At 35.9% G+C, this 27,551-nt stretch overlaps 2 protein-coding genes across 2 annotated transcripts in view; one reads left to right on the top strand and one right to left on the bottom strand.

Annotated features, from left to right (window-relative positions):
- Positions 1 to 27,551, top strand: part of LOC145717739 (interleukin-1 receptor accessory protein-like 1) — a 952,714-nt gene that overhangs the window by 717,040 nt on the left and 208,123 nt on the right. The window contains exon 5 of the mRNA XM_081807968.1: positions 2,099 to 2,252. Coding sequence (XP_081664094.1) covers positions 2,099 to 2,252 — 154 coding nt within the window. The remainder of the gene's footprint in view (positions 1 to 2,098; positions 2,253 to 27,551) is intronic.
- LOC102749310 (E3 ubiquitin-protein ligase RNF168-like) lies at positions 7,170 to 9,041 on the bottom strand. The gene is given in 3 exon segments (XM_081809021.1): positions 7,170 to 7,366; positions 7,368 to 7,753; positions 7,756 to 9,041. Coding segments are annotated over 3 exon segments (1,719 nt in total). The 5' UTR covers positions 8,927 to 9,041; the 3' UTR covers positions 7,170 to 7,204.

Here is a 27,551-nt window from a genome sequence, read left to right as displayed (position 1 = left end):
ACACACACACACACACACACACACACACACACACACACACGCAAAATGGAATATTATGCAGCCATCAAAAGGAATGTAATCTTGCCATTTGCAATAATCTGGGTGGAACTGGAGTGTATTATGCTGAGCGAAATAAGTCAATCAGAGAAAGACATGTATCATATGATCTCACTGATATGAAGAATTCTTAATTTCAGGAAACAAACGGAGGGTTGCTGGAGTGGTGGGGGTTGGGAGAGATGGGGTGGCTGGGTGATAGACATTGGGGAGGGTATGTGCTATGGTGAGCGCTGTGAATTGTGTAAGACTGTTGAGTCACAGACCTGTACCTCTGAAACAAATAATATATGTTAAAAAAAAAAAAAAGAAGAAGAAGATAGTAGGAAGGGAAAAATGAAGGGGGGGAATCGGAGGGGGAGACGAACCATGAGAGACTGTGGACTCTGAAAAACAAACTGGGGGTTCTAGAGGGGAGGAGGGTGGGGGGATGGGTTAGCCTGGTGATGGGTATTAAAGAGGGCACATATTGAATGGAGCACTGGGTGTTATACGCAAACAATGAATCATGAAACACTACATCAAAAACCAATGATGTAATGTATGGTGATTAACATAACATAATAAAATTTAAAAAAAGAAAAGACTATCTCTAATAGAGTGATGGGAGGAGATGCAGTATGTATGGAACTTGAAAGTCTTGCAACAATCCAAATGATTTTTCCATAGTCAAGACAGTATATATTCAGTGTTCAGTATATTACTTTTGCAATTATGACAGTTTATGCAACTAATAGGATATGAGATGTATTTTTTGTTCTGAAATAACTGGATACCTGTCTCCCAGGTATATGAAGGCATTGAACCACATAATCAAAATAATAGTCTGGAAAATTTTGATTTGGCAAAATATTTTTAGAAATAATGCTACCTCTGAACAGTGTCAAAGGCCTTAAAGCTATTTTGTCCTCATGGCATTGATTTCAAATCTGGCTAAAGGAAATAGACTTCTGTTTTGGCAGAAAGCCAGAACCAATGAGCCAACATCATTATAATCCATAGCTTAATTTAGAGGCCATAGTTTGATAGACCCATCAACAATGAAAATTGGGGGGCGCCTGGGTGGCTCAGTCGTTAAGCGTCTGCCTTCGGCTCAGGTCATGGTCCCAGCGTCCTGGGTTCGAGCCCCACGTCGGGCTCCCTGCTCGGCGGGAAGCCTGCTTCTCCCTCTCCCACTCCCCCTGCTTGTGTTCCCTCTCTCACTGTATCTCTCTCTGTCAAATAAATAAAATCTTTAAAAAAAAAAAAAAAAACAATGAAAATTGGTATTTCTGGTCCTGTAAAGACCTTGTATATAAATGTTGGCCATTTCTTTCACAAATTGTAGAACACACATGCTATAAAGAGAGAATTTTTTCTAAATGTAGTATTAGAAGATTTAAAATATTGAAATAGAAGCATTTTCTGCTACAGAATTAATTTTCTACTTTACACTAAAATAATATATTTTATGCTATCAGTATCAAGTATCAAGATGGCTAATTTCACAGTCATCAAATGTGGAGTATTTGCTTCTAAAAATGATGTTAGGAGTAATCGTAACAAGTGTCCCTTTTCTTATATCTTCTAAATCAATATATATCTGATTTAGAGACACTAATCTTAGAAGTTAATAAACTGACTTTTGCTAGGGGTGCCTGGGTGGCTCAGTTGGTTAAGCATATGACTCTTGATTTTGGCTCGGGTCATGATCTCTCAGTCCTGAAATTGAGCCCAGTGCAGAGCCTCATGTGAAGCCTCCTTAGGATTCTCTCTCCCACTTCTCTTTGCCCCTCCCCCACACATGCACCTGCTCTCTCTCTCTCTCTCTCTCTCTCTCTAAGAAAAAAAAAAGTGACTCTTGCTAAAAAAAACTCTTTTCAAATTGAGGTACCTGATTTCCAGGAGATGTGGAGAAGGTATGAAAATTTTTAGAATTAATCCCAAACTCTTTAGCCCTTTAAAAGATAACTTTAGAAGCTTTTGGGTTAGTTATTTAAAATATTTTTCTCTGTTTCTCAGTTATTATACTTACTACAGAAATTCTGTGTTTTTCATGCAGGAATGTAGGACAAAAACATGGAGGCCAAGTATTGTATTCAAAAGAGATACACTGCTTATAAGAGAAGTCAGAGAAGATGACATTGGAAATTACACCTGTGAATTAAAATATGGAGGCTTTGTTGTGAGAAGAACTACTGAATTAACTGTTACAGGTAATCATAGTCTTCAATGTTTCATTTGCAAGTAAAGAAACTACCATTTTACATTTACTTTTTGTGCTGCATATTGAGTTTTTCAAATCTATGCAATGAAATAAGTACTTAACCAAATGCTGAGTGGATTCCTATAAGGTTAAATTTATTCTTCCTTGCTTTTAAATCATCTTGTGCTGAAATGGATTTGAAAGGTCAAAGAAAATATGCTTAGGAAATTATAAAAATGTTAGCTTTTGAAAGTACTTGAAATAGTGAGTTTACATTTTCAGAAAATTATGCTTATATTTTATACTGGTATCATTTTTGGAAACATTTTCTAAGGTGTTGAAATAGAATATTTGAAATCTACCTCTGTCTTCCTGTCTTGCTCCAAATTAGAAAAATTACTATTTTATTGATTTTTCACTCTATAAATCTTATATATATGTTCTCATGAACTTGAAAATAACATAATTGCAGGGGCAATAATTGAATAATTGCATGAGATGCAGTGAATGGTGTCATTCCTGTCTCTGGTTGCTAAGGTAGAAGGGCATGAGAACAAGATTCAGAACTCTTTCTATAATCGTGAATCTACAGCTCACTAGTCACATGACCTTATTGGAATCACCACAACCTTCGCAATATCAGTTTCTTCATGTATAAAATGGCATTGATAAAATTTGCCTTGTATAGTTCATAGGAGTTTTGCAAGGATCTAATGAGGTAACGTAAGCTGAATGAGACCAGTTTGTATAATACAGAATTATATCCAAATGTACATTTTGGCCATTTTATGTCATGTAACATATTGTTTTCATACCTTTTTTTACTTTATAGTTTGCATCTCTAAAAGTGGTTCTAAGAGGGGAAGAATGTGGGGGAGAAACAAGAGCAGTATTAGAGAGTTAGAGACATTGTTCTCATCTTACTGAGATTCTTCTTGGTGACTTTTTGCACAATCATATTTATGAAATATATACAAATAAGTTGAAAAGGATATCATATACTTTAAAGAGATTTTCATTTGTTCATTGGTTTACTTAATATAATTTTCCTGTATATGAGAAGTGTTTTGTGGCAGTCACCTTCATCTTATAATAATTGTCTTTTCTTTCAAACTTTGAAATTATGATATATTTAGATTTAAAAACTACAATTCAATTTCAAGAAATCCATTTGATGAATAGTAATTATTCTGATCTAAAGAAAATTTGGTTAAATAAATAAGGTACTCTTTGGTAATGCCTTTGATAAATATTAGACCCAGTAAATAATTGCCACTTGGAATATATATCTAAATAGTAAACACACATTCAGTCTTGCATTATGTACATATGGTATGCATGTGTGTGATTTTTAAGTAGTTTGGTTTTCAGTTTTGCTGTGTTTGATAGGTCTCTGTGTAGAAAATTACATTTAAAACTTTATCACTTTACCTCCCTGTCTTTTTCATGGAACAATGAAAAATATAATTGTTTATACTTGGGTCTTCTTTACAATAAGTATTGAGGTTTTATTATTTATTTTTTGCTTTCAATCTATATTGAAGTAGATTTTCCAAGAGTAGGTTTAGAGACAAAGGAATTTAAAAATATACTGAAAAGAGTCTATTCCATAAAGAATATAGAATATACTCCTAGTCTTTATTCTTTGGAGTATAGAGCTAATCCTTGGTAAGCACATTTCTTCTCTTTCTAGAAACATTAGAATACTAAACCACTATCTAGTAAGAGGTGATGCAAAAAATCTCACAGAGACTAGAAATTGGGTCCCAAATGGTGAAATTACTTAAATGAGGCTATTTTGTATAACCAATAGAATTATTTTCTTTTCAATGCTACCCAGGGCAACTATATTTTCCTAACTTCATTTCTCCAAAAATATCTCCTTTTCTTCACTTGAAAAGAAGGAATAATTATTCTTTATTATCTAAGAGGAAGTAGGTGGAAGTTTTCATTCAACTGATTATCCCGAATACCTCTAATTTAAGCGGCCTTACCTGTGACATTGATTTGGGCATATAAGTTATAAAGCCAAGTTTTGTATATATATGAAATTTGGGGTGAATGGGAGAGATCCATGACTAATAATTTGAAATGGTATGTATTAGAATACATTTTAGGTATTAATAAGTCTATTGGGAAGATCTCTTTTTTCATAACCTTGCTTTAGTGTGACTCTAAATTTGGCCTGTGGTCAATTTAAACGACTCTTAGAACCCAAATTATATCTTACTAAAGCCACAAAGGTGGGAAGTTCTCTGGATGATAATTAACCAGTGTTTGGTATCTTGATTTTCTGCATATCATGATCATATTGTATTTGATGTAAATATTATGGAAGGTATGATATCATTTCATTTTAGTGGATCTGCATTAGCCGATGATAAACATTTTGAGGTGTGTTAGAGCGTGTTTCTTTAAAGTAAAGAATTCCATATGTGAAGAGAAAAGGAAATTTCTAGATAAATAAAGTGGCTAAATGTGCAGGCAATATTGTGAGCTTTTATGGGAGATCCTTCACTTATTAAAAGTGTGTCTATTTAAGTGAAGTAGTGGTTCAGGAAAACAGATCACGGTGTGCCTGGGTGGCTCAGTTGGTTAAGTGTCTGACTTCCAGCTCAGGTCATGATCCTAGAGTCCTGGGATCCCTGCTAGGCGGGGAGTCTGCTTATCCCTCTCCCTCTGCCTCTCTCTTTCTCTCTCTGTCTCCCTCCCTCTCTTTCTGAAATAAATAAAATCTTTTTAAAAATTAAACAAATAAAAGGAAAACAGATCACAGTGAAAAAATAATAAACCTGCTCATCACTGTTGGTATACTTTCAACTTTTTTTTTTTTAATTTAAGATGTTTTGGCATCATCTGTAGCCTCCACCCTCTTCTCTAAGCCTCAGCCACACTGAAGTTTTTACTGTTCTCCAAATATCCTCCCTCTGGGCCCTTACTCCTGGGGTGTTCCTTTGGAATGCTTTTCCTTGCACATTGTCACAAGGCTGATTCTTACTCTTCCTTCAAGGCACAACTAAAATGTTCCCTTTGTTTGGAGGCATGTAGTTCTTCATGCCTTCGTAGCACTTTTAGAATCCCGTTTGCGGCACCTACCATATTGCATTGTCGCCATTGACACTCCTGTCCTTCCACGAGAATGTAAGCTACTTACAGTCAAAGGAATGTCTTCTTTTTTTTTTTTTTTTGACACAAAACATTTATTAGTTTCTAACAAAAAGGCATATAAGGTAGGGCTATCAGAAAAACTAATAGAGAAATTAAAATTTATCTTAAGGTCAGGAAGACTTCTTCACAGACAAATAAGTGGTTAAATGTATAAATCCTATATATGTCACACTATTTTTTCCCCTTTTTGGTCATGGACTATTCCAGGAAAATTCAATTATACAACTTTTGAGGAGTTCTAACAGTGTCCACCCTAAAATGTTAAGTGAAATTGCTCTTAGAAAAATACTGGTTTGATGAAAAGACAGATATTAGTGTATTTTGGAGAAATTTGGTTAGTTTCTGACTAGACTTCATTCCAGCACAATCATTACTCAGAGGGCAATCACTTTTTTTTTTTTTTTGAGAAAGGGCAAACTAAATTTTAAGTTAGCATCAGAATTCTACCCATAATTACCCGATCAATATCAGAATAGATGCCATTAACTATGCAAAGATTAACAGAATTTCAGTTACAAAATTTGGAGGAAAAAAAATCTTAATAATGTATAAAAATATTGACAAATTTAAGCTAGAATTAGCTCTAGAATGTTTTATTTTTACTTTAAAAGGATGGACAACTAGAGATCAGCAGAAATGCTGTTAAAACTATTTGCTTAAAGTTGTTTATATTAATGAAAAAAAGATTAATAGTCTCCAAGTTAAATTTCACAAAATGAAATCACTGCCTTCTGATTTAACTTTCAGGGGTAAGACAGCAAAACCCAAGCATCAGACTCTCTTTTTCTGTCCATAAACACATATAAAAGTCAGCATCAATACAAATGATAATATAAGGAAATAAACACATGGTTATGTCTCAGGTCCCACAACAAAAGATATTATGATATTTAACTCTCCTACAGTAAAGTCCCATTTTTCCCCCTGGAATAGCAGATTAATAGAAATGTGAAATCCCTAAATTTCAGGCAATTTAGCAATTGATTTTGATTTTGATACCAGATACTATGATGTGAAAAGCTATAAAACCCAAATGTTTTCCATGTCATTTAGCAAAGAAAGGAGGAGGGAGAACCCTCTACCAAACTTCACTGGCTACTCCATTCCAGGCCCAGTTTCTGATCACTCACTCGGTTCCAACACTTCCAAATGGTCAACCTGCCCCACAGAGCTGCACCCCAACTCTTAACTCCTTTCACATCAAGAGCCTAGTTTCCTTTCTGTCAACTGATTCCTAATTTTCCAGGAAACTCTGATTTTTCTGATTTCACATTGATCATAAACCATTTTAAATTGAAGAAAATGCTATAATGGTTAAAATAATTAAAGTGGAGATGAAAACTAGATTACTTTAGTGTTACGGAAGATGCATTTCAAGTGCTCTGCAAATATATGGGAAAGTGGCAAGAAAACTCACCCTGCCTGGGTTCCTAACTACTCAGTATAGTACCATCTTGCTTTGATTACTGGTTAGGACAAGAAGGGAAGCAAAGGCTGTAAAACATGCATTTTTGGGAAACAGAATGGCACTTGAAGATTTCTTGGGAGTTCACCAAAGCATTTTAATATCCGTAAGGATTGTCAAATTTAGTACATCACAATTATTAAAAAAGCAAAGGATTGGGACTCCTGCTTATCACTGAGTTTGGCAGAAACACATTTATATAGTCCTCCCTTGTAATCACACAGTCCTTTATAGACGATGAGTGTGACCATTATAAAGAGTCTATGACAGAAGACAGAGCTTCATAATCCAGCTTTACTAGATTATAAAAAACTCCTTCTCCCCATGCATTACTTTGTATATCTCTGAAACATCTGAAAAATACTTTTCTGTGACTTACTAGGCTGTAGGGAACTTTTAGATACATTACAATTATCTCTAGAAGAATTTGGCATCTTTCTCCCCTTAACTGAATGTTTCAACTGGATCTTAAAAGACGGCTGCCAATTTTCAGTTTTTTGAGCCTCTCTGAGATTTTGAATGCTCTGTATCAGTCTCTTGTTTGAAGTTCCTATCTTTGGAATTCTTCCTCTGTCCATTTAACAATTTGTCTGAAAAAAAAAATTTGTCTGGAGGTGAAGATGTAGGACATAGATGATACTCATCTGGGGATCCTTTTTGCCGGTTTGGCTTCTTTTGTTCTTTATCCACTTCTTTCTGAAGCTGTAACACTAATAACCTATCCTGTTCTTCTTGTTTATGTCTCTCAAAAAGTAAGTGTTCCAAATCTATCAGTTTTTGGGTAGAGTTGATTTCTGTTTCCTCTTGATCTGAGGAAGCTTCGGGGAACATTTTCCTTCTTTTTGCAGAAACGCATGGATCCCTGACTGCTTCAAAGATTCTGGGTTTTTTCTTTTGGAAGTATGTTTACTGATCGATAGACAAGACTCTTCATTTTCTGTCTCAGCTGTATTACTTCCAAATTTCTGTGTCATACCTGATATAGGGCACCCACTCTCTGTTTTGCCATAAGGCTTAACTGCAGCTTCCCCAGAGCAGGGAACTCTGCCTTCAGGTGCCTCATGATTTAGGACACTTAACTCTTTATCATCATTCGTTGGTCTCACTTTGACTTCTCCTTCAAGGCACCATTCTCCACCATCGGCACATAACTGAGGCATAGGTGACTCTGAAGACTTTTCACCTTGTTCTTGAATTTCCACGCATATTTGCCGAGAAAGGGTTGGCATATCTTCCTCAATTTCTGTATCTTGCCATGTAGGGCTCTTTACAACACTACTGTCAGTTTCCTTAGACGTGGAGTCCTTCCTCCTTTCTTGTACAATTTCAAACTGTGATGCTGACTCGAACTGAGATTTAGGTGACAAATACTTATGAATATCTCCAGTGTTTGTTTGTTTGTTCTTACTTTTCTTTTGAGACTTGGTTGTGACTGTAGCAGATTTTCTGGAATGCAAGGGAGAAGCCAAGACACTTGCATCACAGAAATTGTTAATATTAATGCTTAGCTTCCTTGCTAGTTCTTCATCACTTTTCAGTTGTTCTTCCATCTCTCTTCGCCTTTTTTCTGCCTGTTGTTTTTCCTCCTCTTCCTCCTCTGCTAATAATCTCTGTATGTATTCTTCACTGGCTTTGTTTTCTTCTTCCTCACTGGCTCGTCGCTCTGCCTCCACCTTGCTTATCTCCTCCTCATATTCTCTTCTCAATTCCCCGGGTCTACTTAATAAACGAACTGGCTGACAGTCATCAACGATTTCCTCTGATTCCTGCCCAGAAATTCTAAGCTCGCATTCCTTTGGATAGTGTTTTTGGATTAATTCCCACAGTTCCATGTTGACAAGAGAATTTCTTCGGGTATGGTATCGGGTCCACGAAGAGATCCAGCGGCGACAGAAGGGACAGCATAAACTCGCCTTCTCGATAGTCGATTGGAAGCATGGGTTACAGAGCGTGTGGTTACAAGGCAGCGTTACGGGCTCGATTAGGATTTCCAGACAGATGAGGCACTGGCATTCTGACAAGGAGGGGATGGCGGTTTTGGGTACAGCCATTTTAATATGCTAAAAAGTCATACTCAACGTCAATACCAGCCGAGGGTGCTCTCTCAGCTCCCGGCAGCCAAGCCCGACGCCGCCCAGGCCGGAAGCTCCGGGGCCTCAGCTCTGACAAAACGCTGTTACCGCCCGGAAGCTGAGCTGCGCGGGAGCAGGACTTCCGTTTTACCGTTGTTGTGGCGGCAGCACGCAAGCCTCCACATTGCAGCTTTCGTGCACCTGGACCCGTTTCCCGGCGCTCTGAGCCCACAGTCCCCTTTCTTCAGTCAGCCAAAAATACCTCATCTTAGCAGTGGTGCCGTAGCAACCCGACAAGGGCTAGTGACGTCACAATTGCCCACCCAAACAGCCAGGAATGTCTTCTTTTTAATAAGCATTTTATTTGACACCACTTTTACATTTACAGAAAACTTATAAAGACAGTAGAGAGAGATCCCATATACCCCACATCCAATTTTCCCTGTTATTAACACCTAACATTAGTATGGCACATTTATTACCATTAATGAATCAGTATCAATAAATTATCAACTACAGTCCGTATTTTATTCAGATTTCCTTAGTTTTATGCCTAATAGTCCTTTTTTTGTTCTAGGATCCCATTCAGGATAGTGCATTACGTTTAATTGTCATGTCTCATTAGGCTCCTTTTGGCTGTGACTGTTTCTAACTTCTCTCATTTTTGATGATCTTGACAATTTCAAGGAGTACTGGCCATGTATTTTGTAGAATGTCCTTTAACTGTGATTTATTGGATATTTTTCTCCTGATTGAACTTAAGTTATATGTTTTTGGAAGATCACAGAGGAATTGAGGAGCGCACTTGTCATGATGAGCACACGGTGATCTATGAAACTGTTGTATTACTACATTGTACACCTGAAACTGATATAATGCTGTATGTTAACTAATGAATTAAAACAAAACCTTTAAAATTTTTTGAGAAGTCATCATGTTACAGATAAATTTATCTGACATTTATTCATTACTTTTATGCATAGTATTCTGTTATATGAATATCTCACAATTTATTGATAGACATTTGGGGTTTTCATTTTTTGTTAATGTAAGTAATATTGCCATTAATCATCTTATAAGCATAAACACACACACACACACACACACATTTTTCATTGTGCATAATAGTTGGCATTATGTAGGACTTTTACCTAGGAGTAGATTTGCTTATTCAGAGTATGTATATTTTTAAATTTACTAGATATTGTTTGGGCTGCTTTGGGTAATGGGCCTACCCCAACTAAATGAAATGAGGGAAGGAGGGGAGTAGTACTCCAGAGAGAAGTTGAGGTGACAGAAAAAGATGAAAAATGTTCAAGGAATATAAAGAATATAAACAGGAGATGTCTACTACTTCTAAACAGTATGATTTCTTAAAAATTGTAAAATGTGGTTTGATATTCATAAAATTCTGTTGTGGGTAGTATAACAATTTTCTTCACTTCAGTACTGCTAAAAATTTAAAATGAGTCGGACCATTTGAAAAGCCATTTAATTTCTAGGGCTAAATCACAGAATGAAGTAATGATAAGAGAACAGATTGTGAAAATGTTAGATCAAGAAAAAAAATTTACCAATAAAATGCAGGAGTCAGCAAAAACTGAAGAAGTGAAGAAAAGAAAACTGACTTGAAAAAGCATAAAGAATGAAGTGATTGCTACAAGGTGATGGTTTTAGTAGCATTTTTATACTTGGTGTAACATTTTTAACAGAGTTAATGTAGCAATATATTTAAACTACTTTCCAGTCAACCAGAGGTTGAAAATATGCTCTCAAAAAGTACATCTTCCTCCTCTTTTTATGGATGAGAAAGCTGAGCAAAGAAAGGTCAAGTGGCTTCATCACAAAACATCATGGTGACAAATTTAGGAATAAAACTTAATTTCCTGAACTTCAGTTTATGATTTACTCTGCTGGATAATTAATAGCAAGGCATTGTATTTTTCATATTAGCTCTGGTGATCACTATGAAAGATTTATCATTTAAGTTCAACTGAAACACATTTTACTATGAGACCTTTAATTCTGCCACTGATGTAATTAAATGGTGCATTTGTAGCTTAGCCTATGGGTTCAGTGATTATTTTTTTTCTTTAAAAAATGGTATCTTTTTTTTTTAAGATTTTATTTATTTATTTGAGACAGAGAGAATGAGAGACAGAGAGCGTGAGAGGGAGGAGGGTCAGAGGGAGAAGCAGACTCCCCGCTGAGCAGGGAGCCCGATGCGGGACTTGATCCCGGGACTCCAGGATCATGACCTGAGCCGAAGGCAGTCGCTTAACCAACTGAGCCACCCAGGCGCCCCTAAAAAATGGTATCTTTTATCCTCCCTTTTAAAATACTATTTTTATTGACATTTTTCAGAGTCGAGTTCTTTACTGACTGTAACCTAATAAGCATTGATGAAATTGATAACAAGAATTGATAAATTCCAGACTTGACTTTGTGTGTTTGATAATGTGCTAGAACTAATACCCACAACAACCATCACATATATTATTTTTGATAAAATGGAGCATGTTACAGATAGCCTTAGCTGTTTTTATGAGTAAATGTGTCATATTTTGCAACTCAAAAATCATTTCAATTAATTCAGACTTTTGAATTGAAAGAGATTAAAGCTGATCAATATAGTGAAACTGAGTTTAATCATTTTGGCTGTCCAATCTTGATGTGGAATTCAGTCCCTAGAGCAAAAGACCTCTCTTATGAGTATTTTCTAATGATAACTCTCCTGACACTAATTACCTTAATTTATTGTTTAATCTCTCAATATATTTAATGAATTGCCAAACTGTATTAATCAAGCAAATGTTTAATGTCAAGACATGATAACTTTGAATAAAAAGCATTATGTTTTACTCTTAAGTAGAAAATGTCGTAGAATATTTCAGAATATATCAGTAGCAAGGTTGGGATGTGCCATTTCTGGCCATCGGGAAAAGAAGACATTATTCCTTTGGATGACTTCCATCAATATCAGCAATAGTAAGCATTAGTAATGAGAATAGTTAATACTATTTACTATGTGCCAGGATCTAAGTTCTTATTTATAACCACTCACTTAATCCACATAACCTCAATTTGCTCACCCTTTAAAACTTTTCAAGTGCTTTCCATGTACGAGGTATTCTTCTAGATTTTATAAATTACACTTGAAAATAATCCATATTTTCCTTGCCCACTGACTGGCCTCCAGCCAGGGCCTCAAATGAGCCTGGGTCAAGATGGTATTAAAAACAGAAAGAAAACCAAAACCAAAAAACAAACCTATATTACACCCCTAAGAATGTCAAGTACTAGAATCCATAGATGCAGGCTATAAAGTAGCTATGCCTAAAATGATGAGTGTTATTTTAAAAAATCTAAAAGAATGATGCCAATTTTGTTGCTGTGTAAGAGCATACATATTAAGAAGAGCACTTGGTCAGCAGTACTCCCTACCCCAGATCTATTATGTGTTTGATTTGATTGAATACTATTACCTACTTTTCGGTATTATATTGTTGCCTAACATGGTTTATCAGCAAGAGCTAGCCTTTAATTTCTTGCTGCGTTTGACAGCACTGGATTTGAAGTGTACTAGAATGTTTTCATTACGCTAGCCCTACCAGTGCAATCCTTCAGACTGTCTGCCTCTGAGAAGTGGTACAGTCTTCCTGTCCCCAATCATCCCTCATGTCTGACCCTGGTGTGAGAGCTGTACTGCTTCTAGCCTTGCACATCACTAACCCAACTCATACCTACCTCATTGTTAGAGAGACAGCAACTTTTCCTTTGACGGCTAACCATATGGCAGGCACTGTGCAAAAGGATTTATAAGCATTATTATCTACATTTTACCAAGGATGAAATTCAAAGTACATTGTGGACATGGATTTGTAATTTTAAATACAAATCATCGTCATTGTTTCTAATGAAGTTCCATTCCTTTATTTGCACTCTCCTGCTTCTGATTCTCTTATGCTTATTTCAGCAAATTCAATTGTGAGGCTGGAGAGCTGACCAATAAATATGCTTTGATAGAATGATTAGTTTAGTCAATTAGAGAAACAAGCAAACGTCTGGAACTGTGCTGTCCAATACAGTAGACATTGGCAATATGTGCCTACTGAGCACTTGAAATGTGACTAGACTGGATTTAAATGTGATATAAGTATAAAATACACGCCAGATTGCAAAGACTTGGTAAGACAAAATAATGCAAAATATGTCCTTTGTAATTTTTATACCAATTACATATTGAAGTTGTAATATTTGGTTAAATAAAATATATTACTAAGTTAATTTTACCTATTTTCACTTTTTAAAATGTAGCCACTACAAAATTGTTAATTTTATATGTGACTTGCCTTATATTTCTCTTGGACAGCACTGCTCTAGAGAGTGAGTGTGATCTCAGTCTTGAAAAGTGTAAGGGGAAGACAGAGGACCCAGAGCCTTGGTTGTGGTTCCCTTGATGGCTGTGCCACACCTGAGCTAAAAGACCTTGTCCAAATCACCTGACTTCCTTAAGTATTGTCTTAATGTTGGGACTGTGAATACCCACTCACAGTGCTATGGAAAGGAGTAAATTAGCTCAGGCATGTGAAAGCAGGCTATAAAGAAATGTGCAAATGGAAGTGTCCACTGTTATGGTTTAGTCTGATCTGCGACTCTTTACCTTGGCTTGTTTTAATTAATGGAATGTTAATATTTATAATCTTAACCCAGTCTTTCAAATGACATTGATTATCATCAATACAAATCATTGAGTAATACTAAGTGATGGTTTCTATATGTGGATTAATCTCAGAAAATCTTATTTCTATACAGTCTGTTAACAAGTGTAGTCCAGTGTCTGTAAGGGATGTAAATAATGAATATATGCATGTCTTGCATTTCTGCTTTTGATCTGATGGTGTGTGTGTGTGTGTGTAACTTTGACTTATTAATGTCACTTCTTTTTTACAAACCTGGTTCCTTCTTTGTGGGTCACATTTTAAAAACCCATTTGAGTATGATTCCACTTATATGAGATACTTAGAATAAGCAAATTCGTGAAGACAGAAAATAGAAGGGCTGGAAGGGGGGAAATGGAGCGTTGTTGTTAGTCACTACAGGGTTTCAGCTTGGGGTAATGAAAGGTTCTGGAAATGGATAGTGGTGATGATTGTACAACATTGTGAATGTATTAAATGCCAACCAAGTTGTACACTTAAAATGGTTAACAAAATAAATCTTATCTCATGTATAGTTTACCACAAAATGTCCATTTTAAATAAATGGTCATTCTTAATAGTTGGGAGTGCATTTTAAAGTTTTTTTTATCATATCAAAGAATTTTTTTTTTTAAGAACATCCTTTTCCTACTTCATGTTGGCTCTAGTTTGACAGGCATTGATTTTCCATAAACCTTATGAAACACAAGCCATTATGTTGGCATTTTATAACTGCTTTTAGTTTTTTTGTTTTTTTTTTAAAGATTTTATTTATTTGACAGAGAGAGACACAGCGAGAGAGGGAACACAAGCAGGGGGAGTGGGAGAGGGAGAAGCAGGCTTCCCGCTGAGCAGGGAGCCTGATGCGGGGCTCGATCCCAGGACCCTGGGATCACGACCTGAGCCAAAGGCAGACGCTTAATGACTGAGCCACCCAGGCGCCCCTGCTTTTAGTTTTGACATCACCAAAATTGACTGAGAACTCAATATCGCACCTGTTTCCGTACAGAAGCTCTGGTGTGGATGGTTTCGTAGGACAAGCTGACACCCCTATTGCTCAGCGTTCTCCATCCTCCCAGTCTCATCAAATCAGAGACTGCAAATGAACTCTAGAATGATGCAGATAGATGATTACGTATCCAAAAGTAAAACTTTAAGCATAAAATATAATAGGATCCAGGATCTTGAGAAGGATTCCAACATATTTGATGGCAGTTAAGTCTCTAAGCACTATGAATAAAGATGGCTGTACCCTCAATGCTAAACTGTAGTTAGTACGTTACTCCAGGCACACTCTAAAATATGAAGACTGAACTTAGGACATAATGTCGATACTAAAACTTATGTGATAGTGGGCAAGATAAACTTTCTACTGGTTCAGTAAATTAATTAGATGTTTTAGTGTGATAATACTTATATGTGTGTATGTACATATATATTTTTCTTTTAGAGAATTATCAAGCCTATTTTATATACAGCTCTTATATTCCTAATTTTATTGTTGCTTATGAAGTGGCAAGAAATTTATTTGTATAAATAAAACCAAGTTGATCTGTGTAAGCAGTAGGTTCCTCCTAGACTTAATGATATTATATCATCCCAATATTAGTTTAATTAAATTCCTGTTATCTTATTTTTTAAAGTGAACAATGACACATAGTATCTACAGTTGAATTATTGCAAAAGCAGTACGATCATACTGCTACTTCGCTATGGGTGTTTTCGTTAATAAACTGAACTCTGTCAGCTTCATGTGTACAGAACTGAGGAAAAAAATTAAAACCACCGCCAATTTCCTATCATACTCACTTTATGTGTTATTCTTAATGAAGTCCCAAATTGATGTTTCTTCTTTCCTAGACACCAAATTGAGAAGGACAGTAAGAGCTTGTGGAGACTGTGGGAGAAAGTGCACTAATGATTATAGATGGAGAAAATAGGAAATGTTCAAGGGACTGAGAATATTAATATTATTTGGATTAAAAAACTATGATATGATATAATCAGATGTTAAGATTTTTTTAATTTAATTTAATTTTATTATGTTATGTTAGTCACCATACAATACATCATTAGTTTTTGATGTAGTGTTCCATGATTCATTGTTTGCGTATAACACCCAGTGCTCCATGCAATATGTGCCCACCTTAATGCCCATCACTGAGCTAATCCATCCCCCACCCCCCTCCCATCTAAAACCCTCAGCTTGTTTCTCAGGGTCCATAGTCTCTCATGGTTTGTCTCCCCCTCTGATTCCCCCCCTTCATTTTTCCCTTCCTTCTCCTAATGTCCATGCTATTCCTTATGTTCCACAAATAAGTGAAACCATATGATAATTGATGTTAAGAATTGGGAAAATTCGGAGTAATGGATGAGCAACCAGAAGTTACTGCACTAAAAATACATCAAGTAAAGGTTTCATCATGATTTAGGTGGGGTTTTGTTTTTTAATTGTTTACTGCATACATGGCAGAATGTTTACTTTCTCCTCATCTCATCTTCTTTTCTGGTCAAGTGAGATTACATTTATAGCTCTCTGAGTTTAGCATTTGACAGTGGTTCCTGAAAACTCATTGCTCAGTACTGGGAGAGATCGCTGGTGCTATCTTATTTGAAGGCTTTTAAACTCTCTTAACTATAGGGGACAAACAGGGTTACTGGAGGGGAGGGGAGGGGAATGGCACTTGTGCTGGTGAGCACTGGGTATTATATGCAAGTGATGAATCGCTAAATTCTATCCCTGAAACTAATAATACAGTATATGTTAACTAACTTGAATTTATACAAAATCTTTAAAAAAATAAAAATTTAAATTAAAAAAAGCAATTATAAAAAAATTGATAGATTCCCCTCTGAGGTATGTTTAGGCATAGACAAGCTGGAGGAAGGTCATGGAGACGCCAGTGATTTTTCATTGCTAATTATTTTAGTACTCAAATCTTTCAAAGATATTTTATAGTTTAAAAAACAGGAAGCAGTTGAGAAAATCAAAATATTAGGGTTTGATATGACAGTTTCATAATTACATAATAAGATTTTGAGTGATGAATGTTTATTTTCAAAAAGTTTTAACTATTTGGAAGAGCTTTTATTATTTTTGCACTATGAACAGGTCCTCTAGGTATACAGTATTCCAGGGTTTTAACTTGTCTTTCCTGTAATTTTGAAGTCTTTCTTGATAAAATCAAGAGGTAACTCTTGCAAAGTAACTTGCAATTGATGCAGACATTGTATAATAACATATTTAGAAGAATTTTTAAAAACTACCTATGAAAAAACTGCATGGAAATAGTTGGTTTTATTCATGTCAAAATATATGGCTTTTGCATAAGAGGAATTAATGTTTCCATTTCTTAAAATGCTTGACCAACGCTTTTAGTCATTATGTTAGCATCTGTTGTTCCATCTGGAAGACCTAAAAAATCCAGTGAATTATAAATGGACAGTTCAACATGAATATGTAAATTAAAGACATTTTATGAATTCTGTGTAAGATATAAAGAAAGAGCTTACTCTGCTTTAACTAAAGATCTTACTATTTATTTCTTAATCATCTGTTGGGTTAGGATAGGGTTCTACTCCAGTATATCACCCAGGACTTATTGGAATATAAACAGTATCATAGATTCATTATGAATATCATAGACTTTGTTTCAAATGATACAGTACAATGTGTTTATTAGGGAAGTAAAAAAATACAAATTAACATTTAAGAGGTATTATGTTAAATATAGAAGTACTATCTGTAGTCAGTGCTGTGTTATGGTGTCAACAGAAAAGTTTGGAACTTTTAATGAGCACTTATTGTTAATGTTCCATTAGAAAATTATGCTGTTTCCATACTGCCATCTTTTGAAGGACGCATTTGCTTTAGTCATTAAACCTCGCCACATACTCTGAACATGAATATAAATGCTGCTATCTCTATGCCCTGCCTTCTAAGTGTTGTGATTTCTAATATTTATTTAAAATGTTTGGTTTTCAGTATATCACTTACGATCACAAAGCACATGCTGAGCTTTTTTTAAAATTGAGTTTTGCTCTGTCAAATTAAGGATGAAAGAATGACACTGAAACATATGTCCTTTTTTTAAAAAGTAAAAATGCATTTTAAACTTTTTAAGGGAAATCGTGGCTTCTAAATGTCACGAACATGTCATGTTTCTTCCATGCATCAACTTTTATGAGTCCCAATTAAAAATACAACCTGAAAACAGAATGTTTCTACTTAGATATTGTTGCTATGGTGCTATTTAGCTAGTTAATCATATAACCCTTTCAGAATAATGAAACCAGTAGCACTTGTCAACACCAAACATGAAAGGAATGAAGTAGCAGAGGTGTGAAAAATATCCATTAATATGAAAGCAATATGTTACGGGGGGCAGCAAAGAGGTAGTAAGCTCTTTACTATTTACTGGTTGGCTATGACATTGCTAAAATTAGATTAAAGCAAAATAGCTTAGTACAAATATAATGAAATAGTTTTGATGATGTTTTCCACTTGGGGTATATAATTAGATCCTTTTATATTAATCTAATTTCTCTATGAGTTAAATAAACTCAATAGCGTTGACCTGCCTTTTCATGTGCTTTTTTTTTGATTCAACAAAATCATTTGATAAACATTTTGTAAGAAATAGAATTACATTCAGAGCAACACTTGTATACTTATGCAAGCTACTTACAAACATATAAATGAATGTGTTCTATAGTTGTAAGATCTGCATTTATTATTTTAAATGCAGTGAAGAAGTTATAGATACTTTCTACACAGGTGCTATTCAAAGTATAAGTTGCAAATAACAGAGTAAAGAGGTTCTTTACCCCAAATAAAGTGTCACTGTTTTTGATGGCAGACAACAAGAGGCTGAAACACAGACAAAAGACAGTGAGTTTGAAGAAGAGAGAACAGATTTGAGACATACAAAGGTGGTAGGACAAAATAATGAGATTAGTTACATGTGAGTGTTCATGGAGTAGGGGCCGAGTTTTTGTTTGGAGGATTTGAATTTTGAAGGATTTCAAGATGAGCCTGTTTGAAGAGTGTATTAGTTGTTTTTTGTTTTAGTCCAAGTAACTAATGACTTAAGTAACAAAGACACATAATATGTTTTCTAATAAGAATTCCAGAAGTAGATAAGGCCCAGGATGGGTAATTCAGCAGCTACAATGACATTATCAAGGCCATTTTTTTTTTTTTCCTCTCTGCTCTTCTCAGCAAATGACTTGACCTCATAGGCTGGCTTCCCAAATGGCATCACATGAAGACCCCGATGTCTACAAACAGAAAAAGAATTGGTCCATACTGTATTCCCTAAACAAAAGCAGGGACAGTTTTCCCAGAAGTTCCCAGAGCAGACTTTCAACCACCATCCCATTGTTTAAAATTGCCCATGAATAAACCATTCACTAGAAACAGGGCTAAGATCACCATCAATATGACTGGCTTTGACCATTCATGATCAACCCTTGACTTAAAAGTTCCTCAGCCTCCTCATGAAGCACATGAGGACCTGGAGTAAGGTAAACAATATCAAGATAGCAAGGATGGCTAGGAAGTGGGTGTTGGGGAATGGATTTTGGATAGGCTACTAGATTGTATGCCCAGGAAGTGGCAGTTAAGGTTTCTTAATGTTGGCTTTGTCTGTTAGAGGGTTTCAGGATGCGACTGGAAATATGGCCCTGGAAGATGTTAAGAATTTGAGATTAATCTGCACACATATGACGCTTGAACCTGTAACAGTGAATGGGATTATTCACGGACAAGGTATAGAGTAGAATGCGAGGTGTGCAAAGGACAAAATGCTTTAAGGATAACAAAGATGTTAAGAAAAGGTGATTTTCCAGAGAGATAAAATAAAAACCAGAGAGGCCATTTTTATATGTGAAATACAGTTAAATTCCAAAATACAAATTTGTTTGGCAGAATTTTCCTTCCTCAGAAGTTCAACTTGGACCCTACATTTCTAATTCATAAGAATCCTAACATTGACATGTTTTTTGTTCATTTGTTTAATTTAAAAACATCTATAGTGACGTTATTCTTATTCAAATAATTTCTGGGCATTGATAAAGTCAAATTTAATCTGAGAATTTTTTTTTTGATTTGTGCTACTTTTTTTCTGGTGTATAACCAGAGTCCTTGAGGATAATGACAGAGTATTTCAGCAATTCCCCTCTAGTAGGTTAAGATTAAGGTTTCCACTTCACTGCAGCTCTTGGAGTCATAGTTATCAATATAGGTGAAGCTCTGCGATATCAACATGTCAAGTATACCCTTAATTGGAATCTCAGATATGTTTTCATATATGTGTTTCTCTACTTTGCCACACAGTTCTTTAGTGGGTGGGTGTGGCAGAGTAGACTCTTCTTTCCTTAGTGTAATATAGAGCTCTTGCTGGGCAGCAGCTGCTCAGCCCGGAACTGTAGTTACCCCTTGAACACTGCAGGCATTAGGGGTGCCGGCCTCCTGCGTAGTCACAAATTTGCCTGTAATGTTTGTGGGGTTTTTTAAATTGTATTTCTTTGGTAAAAACAGCCTGGAGTCAAGGATTTCCTTTTTACTGCTTTCTTTTTTTTTAATATAATTAACCTACAGTGTTATATTCATTTCAGGTGTACAATGTAGTGATTCAACACTTCTATGCATTACTCACTGTTCATCATGATAAGTGTGTTCTTAATCCCCTTTATCTGTTTATCCATCCACCACCCACCACACCCCCCCCTCTGGCAACCACACGTTTGTTCTCTATATTTATGAGTTTGGTTTTTTTGGTCATCTCTTGTTTTGTTTGTTTTGTTTCTTAACTTCCACATGAGTTAAATTATATGGTATGTGTCTTTCTCTAACTTACTTCATTTAGCATTATACCCTGTAGGTCCATCCACATTGTTGCAAAGGCAAGATTTCATTCTGTTTATGGATGAGTACTATTTCATTGTGTATGTATACTACATCTTTTTTATCCATTCATCTTTGGATGGACACTTGGGCTGCTTCCATATCTTGGCTGTTGTAAATAGGGCTGCAGTAACCATAGGGTTACATATATCTTTTTGAATTAGTGTTGAATTAGTGTTTTTGTTTTGTTTAGGTAAATATCCAGTAGTGAAATTACTGAATCATATGGGAATTATCTTCTTAATTTTTTAAGATAATTAACCTCCATACTGTTTTCCACTGTGACTGCACCAATTTATTTGTGTGAGGTCTCCCTTTTTCCACATTCTCACCAACACTTACTTGTTTTGTTGCAGTTTTTTGTGTGTGTGTGTGTGTGTGTTTGATTTTAGCTATTCTGACAGGTGTGAGGTGATATCTCATTGTGGTTTTGGTTTGCATTTCTGTTGAACTGGTGATGTTGAGCATCTTATCATGTATCTATTGGCCTTCTTTATGTCTTCTTTGGAAAAACGTCTAATCAGGTCCTTTGCCCATTTTTAACTGGATTATTTGTATTTTGGGTATTGAGTTGTGTAAGTTCTTTATATATTTTGAATATTAAGTCCTTATTAGATATATCATTTGCAAAGATCTTTTTCCATTCAGTAGGTTGACCTCCTGTACAGTCCAAAATTTGCTGGTAACTTTTGACTCCCCAGAATCTTAACTACTAACAGCCTACTGTTGACCAAAAGCCTTACCAGTAACATAAAGTGCCAACTAGCACATATTTGTATGTTATATGTATTATATACCATATTATTACAATACAGTAAGCTTGAGAAAAAAATATTAAGAAAATCACGAGGAAGAAAAAGTATATTTATAGTACTTTACCATAAAAACTGTGTGTAAGTAGACATGTGCAGTTCAAACCTGTGTTGTCCAAGGGTTAACTTTGTATCTCCTAGCCCCTATTGCTTCTGGTAGAGCCACATGACTAGTTCTCACCAATAAATGCAAGGAGAAGAAGGAACTGTCACTTCTGAGCCAAAGTAGTAAGGAAATGAGTATTTTTTCTCCCGTTCTTCCCCCAGTAATTGCTTAGAGGCAGAGAATACCTAGGCTCCAGTGGAGGGAAGGAGCCCTGGTCTCTAAATCACATCATGGGGGGAAAGCTGATTACTGACCAGAAGGACACTCATTGCATGCTTCTGGGAGTGAGAAATAACCATCCTGTAAGTTAAACCACTGAAATCATGAGGTTTATTTTTATAGCAGCTAGCCTTATCCTAAGTAACACAGTTAGGCACATTTTGCTGATAGAAGGCCATCTGAATAAAAGAGATGTTTATTGTCAAGTCATGAAAGACCTAAAAGGGAAACTGCTAAGCTATACACCTCCCACTTTCCTGTCCAAATGCTTCTTCCTATACTTTTTATTTTCCATCTGCTTTGCAAACCCACCAGATCTCTGCCTGTTCAGAGTCTACCTGTCTTTCAAGGTGTGGCTCAAAAACCCATCTCCACCTGTCAGCCTTCAGTGCTTTCCTCCTAGATCAGGACAGTCCCTTCTTCCCTAGAGGTCACATTGCTTCTGTGCTAATTTGGCTATTGGGATTTATTGACACTCTTTTACAGTGGCTTCTAACTTACATGAAGTAAAACTTCATCTTGTTTATTTTGGTTTTATCAGTAATTCTGCATTGTTGAGCACATAGTAGAAGATGATTAATAAGCCCTTTTTGAAATGTTGAATAAACAAAAGCTAAATTGGGTATGTATCATAGGAATGTATTCTATTGTAAATAACTCAGCTAATCATAAACCTGTTATATAAGTAATTATTTTAGGACTTTCAGCTTATGCATAAAATAATTCAAAATGTAACTATTTTGTTTAAAATTCTTAGTATATTCATTATTCTCAAATTAATGTGTAATAATCCTAATGAGTTATAATAGCTGTTATTTCTTCACAGTAATTCAAATTATATTATTTTCAAGTCAGCACAACATAATTTTCCTTATATAAGGTCAAGTGTTTTTAAAAGCTTGTATAGTCTGGTGATTTGTTTATATTTTTTTCTGCTTTTTTAAATTTCAAATTTCTATTTAAATTCCAGTTAGTTAGCATATAGTGTAATATTAGTTTCAGGAGTAAAATTACTGATTCATCACTTTCATACAACACCCAGTGTTCATCATAACAAGTGCCCTCCTTACTACCCATCACCCATTTAGCCTATCCACCTGCCTCCCCTCTAGCAACCTTTGTTCTCTATAGTTAAGAGTCTGTTTTATGGTTTGCCTCTCTCTTTCCCCCCCCATGTTCATATTTTGTTTCTTAAATTCCACATATGATTGAAATCATATAGTATTTGTCTTTCTCTGATTGACTTCACTTAGCATAATACTCTCTAGCTCCATCCATGTCATTGCAAATGGCAAGATTTCATTCTTTTTCATGGCTAAGTAATAATCCATTGTATATTATATACCATAACTTCTTGATCCATTCATGAGTCGATGGACATTTGGATCTTTCTATAATTTAGCTATTGTTGATAATGCTCTTATAAACATCGGGGTGTGGCAATTCATTTATAAAACACTTAGCAGAGTATTTTAAAATTGGAATATTCACAAAGTACTACAATGTGCAAAAATAAATAGAATACCAAGACAGCTTGGAAAACTAACACTAACAGAAGACACACACACACACCCAAAAAAGAAGAGAATTATAGAAAAATAAATAAATAAATATGACAATGGAGGCAGAAAGGGGGGAGACAACATGAAAAGGAAAAATATCCCTGATCTCCTTGAGGAGAGAGTGTTTCCTAAGCATTAATTTTAGAGAGAGGGAGAGAGAGAGATAAAGGGAGGGGTGGAGGGAAGCAATTGTTATTAAGCTCTTTGCAGTATTATCTGTTAAGTGTACAGTACTTGAAACAACTCAAATGTCCAGAAAATGATAAGGAGAGGATTTTATAAATTTTGTGAGGGATTGCCATATAGTGGAAAGAGTGTGGATTTGAGTGAGGTGACTTCAAGTTATGGTCCTTCTTCTAACCTGGGTTAGGCAAATATCCTAACCCTAACTTGTATCCCAGGGAACTCTGTGGCTCCTTCCAGGGTTAAAACTTTCTAATGCGGGGGGCCTGGGTGGCTCAGTCATTAAGCGTCTGCCTTTGGCTCAGGTCATGATCCCAGGGTCCTGGGATCGAGTCCCGCATCAGGCTCCCTGCTTAGCGGGGAGCCTGCTTCTCCCTCTGCCTCTCTCTCTCTCTCTCTCTGTCTCATGAATAAATAAATAAAATCTTTAAAAAAAAAAACACTCTTCTGATTTTAGCAAGTTTTCTGAATGGCATATCTCTTCATAGTGTGGGGGAGGGCAGCCAGCCCTTCTTGAAAGAGCAGAAATCTCCAAAAGCCAATAAACCATTATCCATTCTTTCAAGAAACACTTATTAAATGTGCAGGTACTAATCTAAACCAGGATTTTTTTTACCCCTAAAATGATACCAGGGGCAAGTTAACTTCTTGGAGTGACTTTCTTTGGTCCACGTAAAATTGTATTGAGAGTTGAATTATATTTAGGGACCTCTAGTACAGGACATAGCATGTAATAGACTCTCAAGAAAATCTTGTTTCCTCCCTCTGGCATATAAAGGAACAACAAAATGAAAAAGCAGCAATAAGTTAGCTACACGTCTATCCTTGTATCGAGGGGTTGTTTGACACCACAACTGCCACAGTCAGTTTTCATTAGTGTGATACAAACCATAGTAAAATTATATTTCAAAAAATATTATATAAGGAAGAAAAAAGCAATTAATATTCCCTGGTCAATTTCATCCATAATAATTATGTAAGTTGGGTGCTGTCTATTAAGAGAACATCTCTTTAATGCGGATGAAAAGAGGATTCTAATGATGATGATGATGATGAAAACTAGCACTTATTAAATGCCTACTGTGTGCATCATTCCTTACACTTTGTGTATTTTACCTGATTTTAACTGTATCATAGATGACATAATAGCTTAGAGTCCCCTGTTTGTTGCTGCATTTTACCATCTACTGCCATTTGATAGATTCTATAGATGTACCAAGTCCATTCTTCATTCACTTTATAAAAACCAAGTTCTTATTTGTGTAATATGCTAAGCACTGTGATAAATCAAAGAATGAGTTAGGCAGAGATCTCCTGGGGCAGTTATCATCAAACAGAAGAGATAAATTATGCACATAATAGAATGTAAAATAAAAAGTTCAGTATAAAAGAGATGGATCATAAATGGCGGTGGGAATTCTGGGATGGTCATGGAAAGTTTCCTGCACACATGGAATTTGAAGTCCTCCTTCAAGGAGAGCAGGAATTTGGACATGGAGGTGTCAAAAAAATTTTTTTAAACTAAACTTTTAAGGACTTTATTTAGATGGATTATTGCAAAGAGGGGGACTATTGCTATAGGAGGAGGACTATTGCAATAGGGAGAGCATTCTGAGTATAAGATCTGCAAACATCTCAGGATTTAGGCAAAAGAGTTTTTCTTTTATAGGGAGAAGAAAACGAAGCTAGCAAGAACAGGGTGTGGGGAAATGGTGAACAGGAGTGGCATGATGGGATAGCACATCAGAGAAAGTTCTACCCTGAGGCCAGCCTCTTCTGTGGAAAGCCTATTAAGGAATGGCTATATGCTGGCTCAGGATGAGGGTAGGTCAAAGTTGGGGGCCTGAAGGAAGAAGAGAATCTTACCGAAATTATGGCTAATAAGCATTTTGTTCTGGCTGATCAGTGGGGACAGCAGTTCAGCTAATCATTTATGAAGCAAAAATAGGAATTTGGAGGGTCTGTGTCTGGCCTTGTCATAGGTAAACAAAGGAACATCCATGAGTTTTATCCAAATTATAAGGGGAAGGGTAGTTTTTTACAGTAAGCTGTTGCCTGGAACAATAAAGGAGGGGAGAGTTTCTTAAATTTGCTGTTTTCTAGGATCACAGAGCTTGGGTAAACATTGTAAGGGGTATGGGAATAAAAAACCAGTGAGGACTCTCTAATGAATGAGATGTGCATGAGAGGAGTTTCATTTAGTCAGGATGTGAAGATTTTGAAAAAGAATTGCACTAATAATAATAGTAGCTTTCTGAGTGCCAGGCCCTGTTCTAAGCACCTTACATCAGTCAACTCGTTTAAATAATCCTTACAACCATCCAGTGATACAGGTACAATTATTCTCCCATTTTATATACAAGGAATTTGAACTCCTCAGAGGGTAAGTAACTTTGTCACACTGGTAGTAAGACGTACAACTGGGGCTGTAAGTCATAAAGCCCATGTCTCCCAGTAACTGGCCCAACCTCTTTTCATTCCTTCAAACTGTTCCTTTAACCCAGGGAGATAGGGGGCTTAAAACTGCTGGAACAAGGGAGAGGGGACATACAGTGATTTTCCACTTTCCAAAAACAATCAACTCAACGAATACGTATGAGAGAAGTTGTGGGACACAGAAGAAAGAAGAACACAGAAAACTAGAAAATCTGAGTTTGGCTGTGGTGCACTGGACAAAAGAAAATGACAGTTAACAGGGAAGGTTCTGGATGCAGAGAATAAAAACCAAAAACCTCAACCAGTCAGGGCAGAAGGGGGGGCCCACTGCTTTGTGTGGGAATGGGGCAACTTAATATTGTCGTCTTTATAGGCCCAGGTTTCCAGGCTTCGTTCCTCCATGAATGAGATTATGGCAGCCCTTAATATATGAACAGTAGGTGGGAAATGCCTGCCACTTTAGTCCTTAAGAGCATCCCTGAGTTACAGTCAGCCATCCCCACTAGTATGATTTAGCCTTCTAGAGTTAAGGACAATTACTGAATCCAACAGGCATTCACCTCTCCTTCCCTTAACCAGCTACATTTATATTTATTTCTACTGTTCACAACCACCATTGTTTTTCCTGATGATTATCTTGTGATTCAGTACATTCAGTCTAATGAGCCAGAGTGTACATAATACATGGTTGAAAATTTTACTGAAAATATTGTTACCTATTTGACATGGAAAGAATTGAACTAAGTTCATCTAGAGAGCATAGTTTATGTAGCAATGCTGATTGCTACAACCAACAGAGATTTTATTGGAAATGTAAAGCAGTTAAACTCTCTTGAGGCCATTCTGTGCCTCTGGACCAATGGTAAGCATATTCACATCCTTACCTCTTTTCATCTTCCCAGGAACCTATTAGTGGGGGATATGGTTTCTACTTTATGGATGAACAAATTGAAGTTAACAGAATTTAATCACTATGCCCAAGAGTTTGTGCTTTAATCCTTAAAGTCCAGTTTTGGACCCAAACCTCCTTGATTTTAAAAATCTCCTAAACCTTTCCACTCTGAATTAGTCACTCACATTTTCAAGGCTGATCAATAACAGCTCTGCTACCTAATAGCTATGTGACGTTGGGGAAATTATTTAACTATGCTTTGACTTTGTTTCTTAATCTGAAAAGCGAGGGCAATCATATCGTCATCATAGGATCATTGTGAAGATTAAATCAATTAATATGTGTAAGGTATTTAAAAGACCTACATAGCCACTATTTTTTATGTTAGCTGTGGTTATTAAAGATAACGATTGAGATGACAATGAAACCATGCTCTCTTTCTTAAAAACTCAAAACAAATAGCCAAACTCAGTATCTCAGTATGGCTTTGTGTGCTCAAGCAGTAGGATTGATTACATATGTGTATATATTCTATGTCCTGCCATACTCTTCTAGCAGTTTAATCTAAGTATAACTACAGAGAACTAGGAACATTAGTGTACTCAAAATTGAATTCACATGTAATTTTGGAAAACATCAATTGGGAAAACTCTTTTGTGTCTATCTTTAAACTTATCTGAGTTCCTAAAATAAAATTTGTATTTGATATAAGAGGACAGGATGGCATCTTTGACAACTGGGTTTTGGGAAACTTAAAAAAAAAAAACAACAGGATTAAAAGAGCCAA

Source organism: Leptonychotes weddellii, chromosome X, assembly GCF_054177405.1.
Source record: "Leptonychotes weddellii isolate Sample4059 chromosome X, ASM5417740v2, whole genome shotgun sequence".
NCBI lineage: Eukaryota > Metazoa > Chordata > Mammalia > Carnivora > Phocidae > Leptonychotes > Leptonychotes weddellii.
This window is presented reverse-complemented; position numbering and strand designations above follow the sequence as displayed.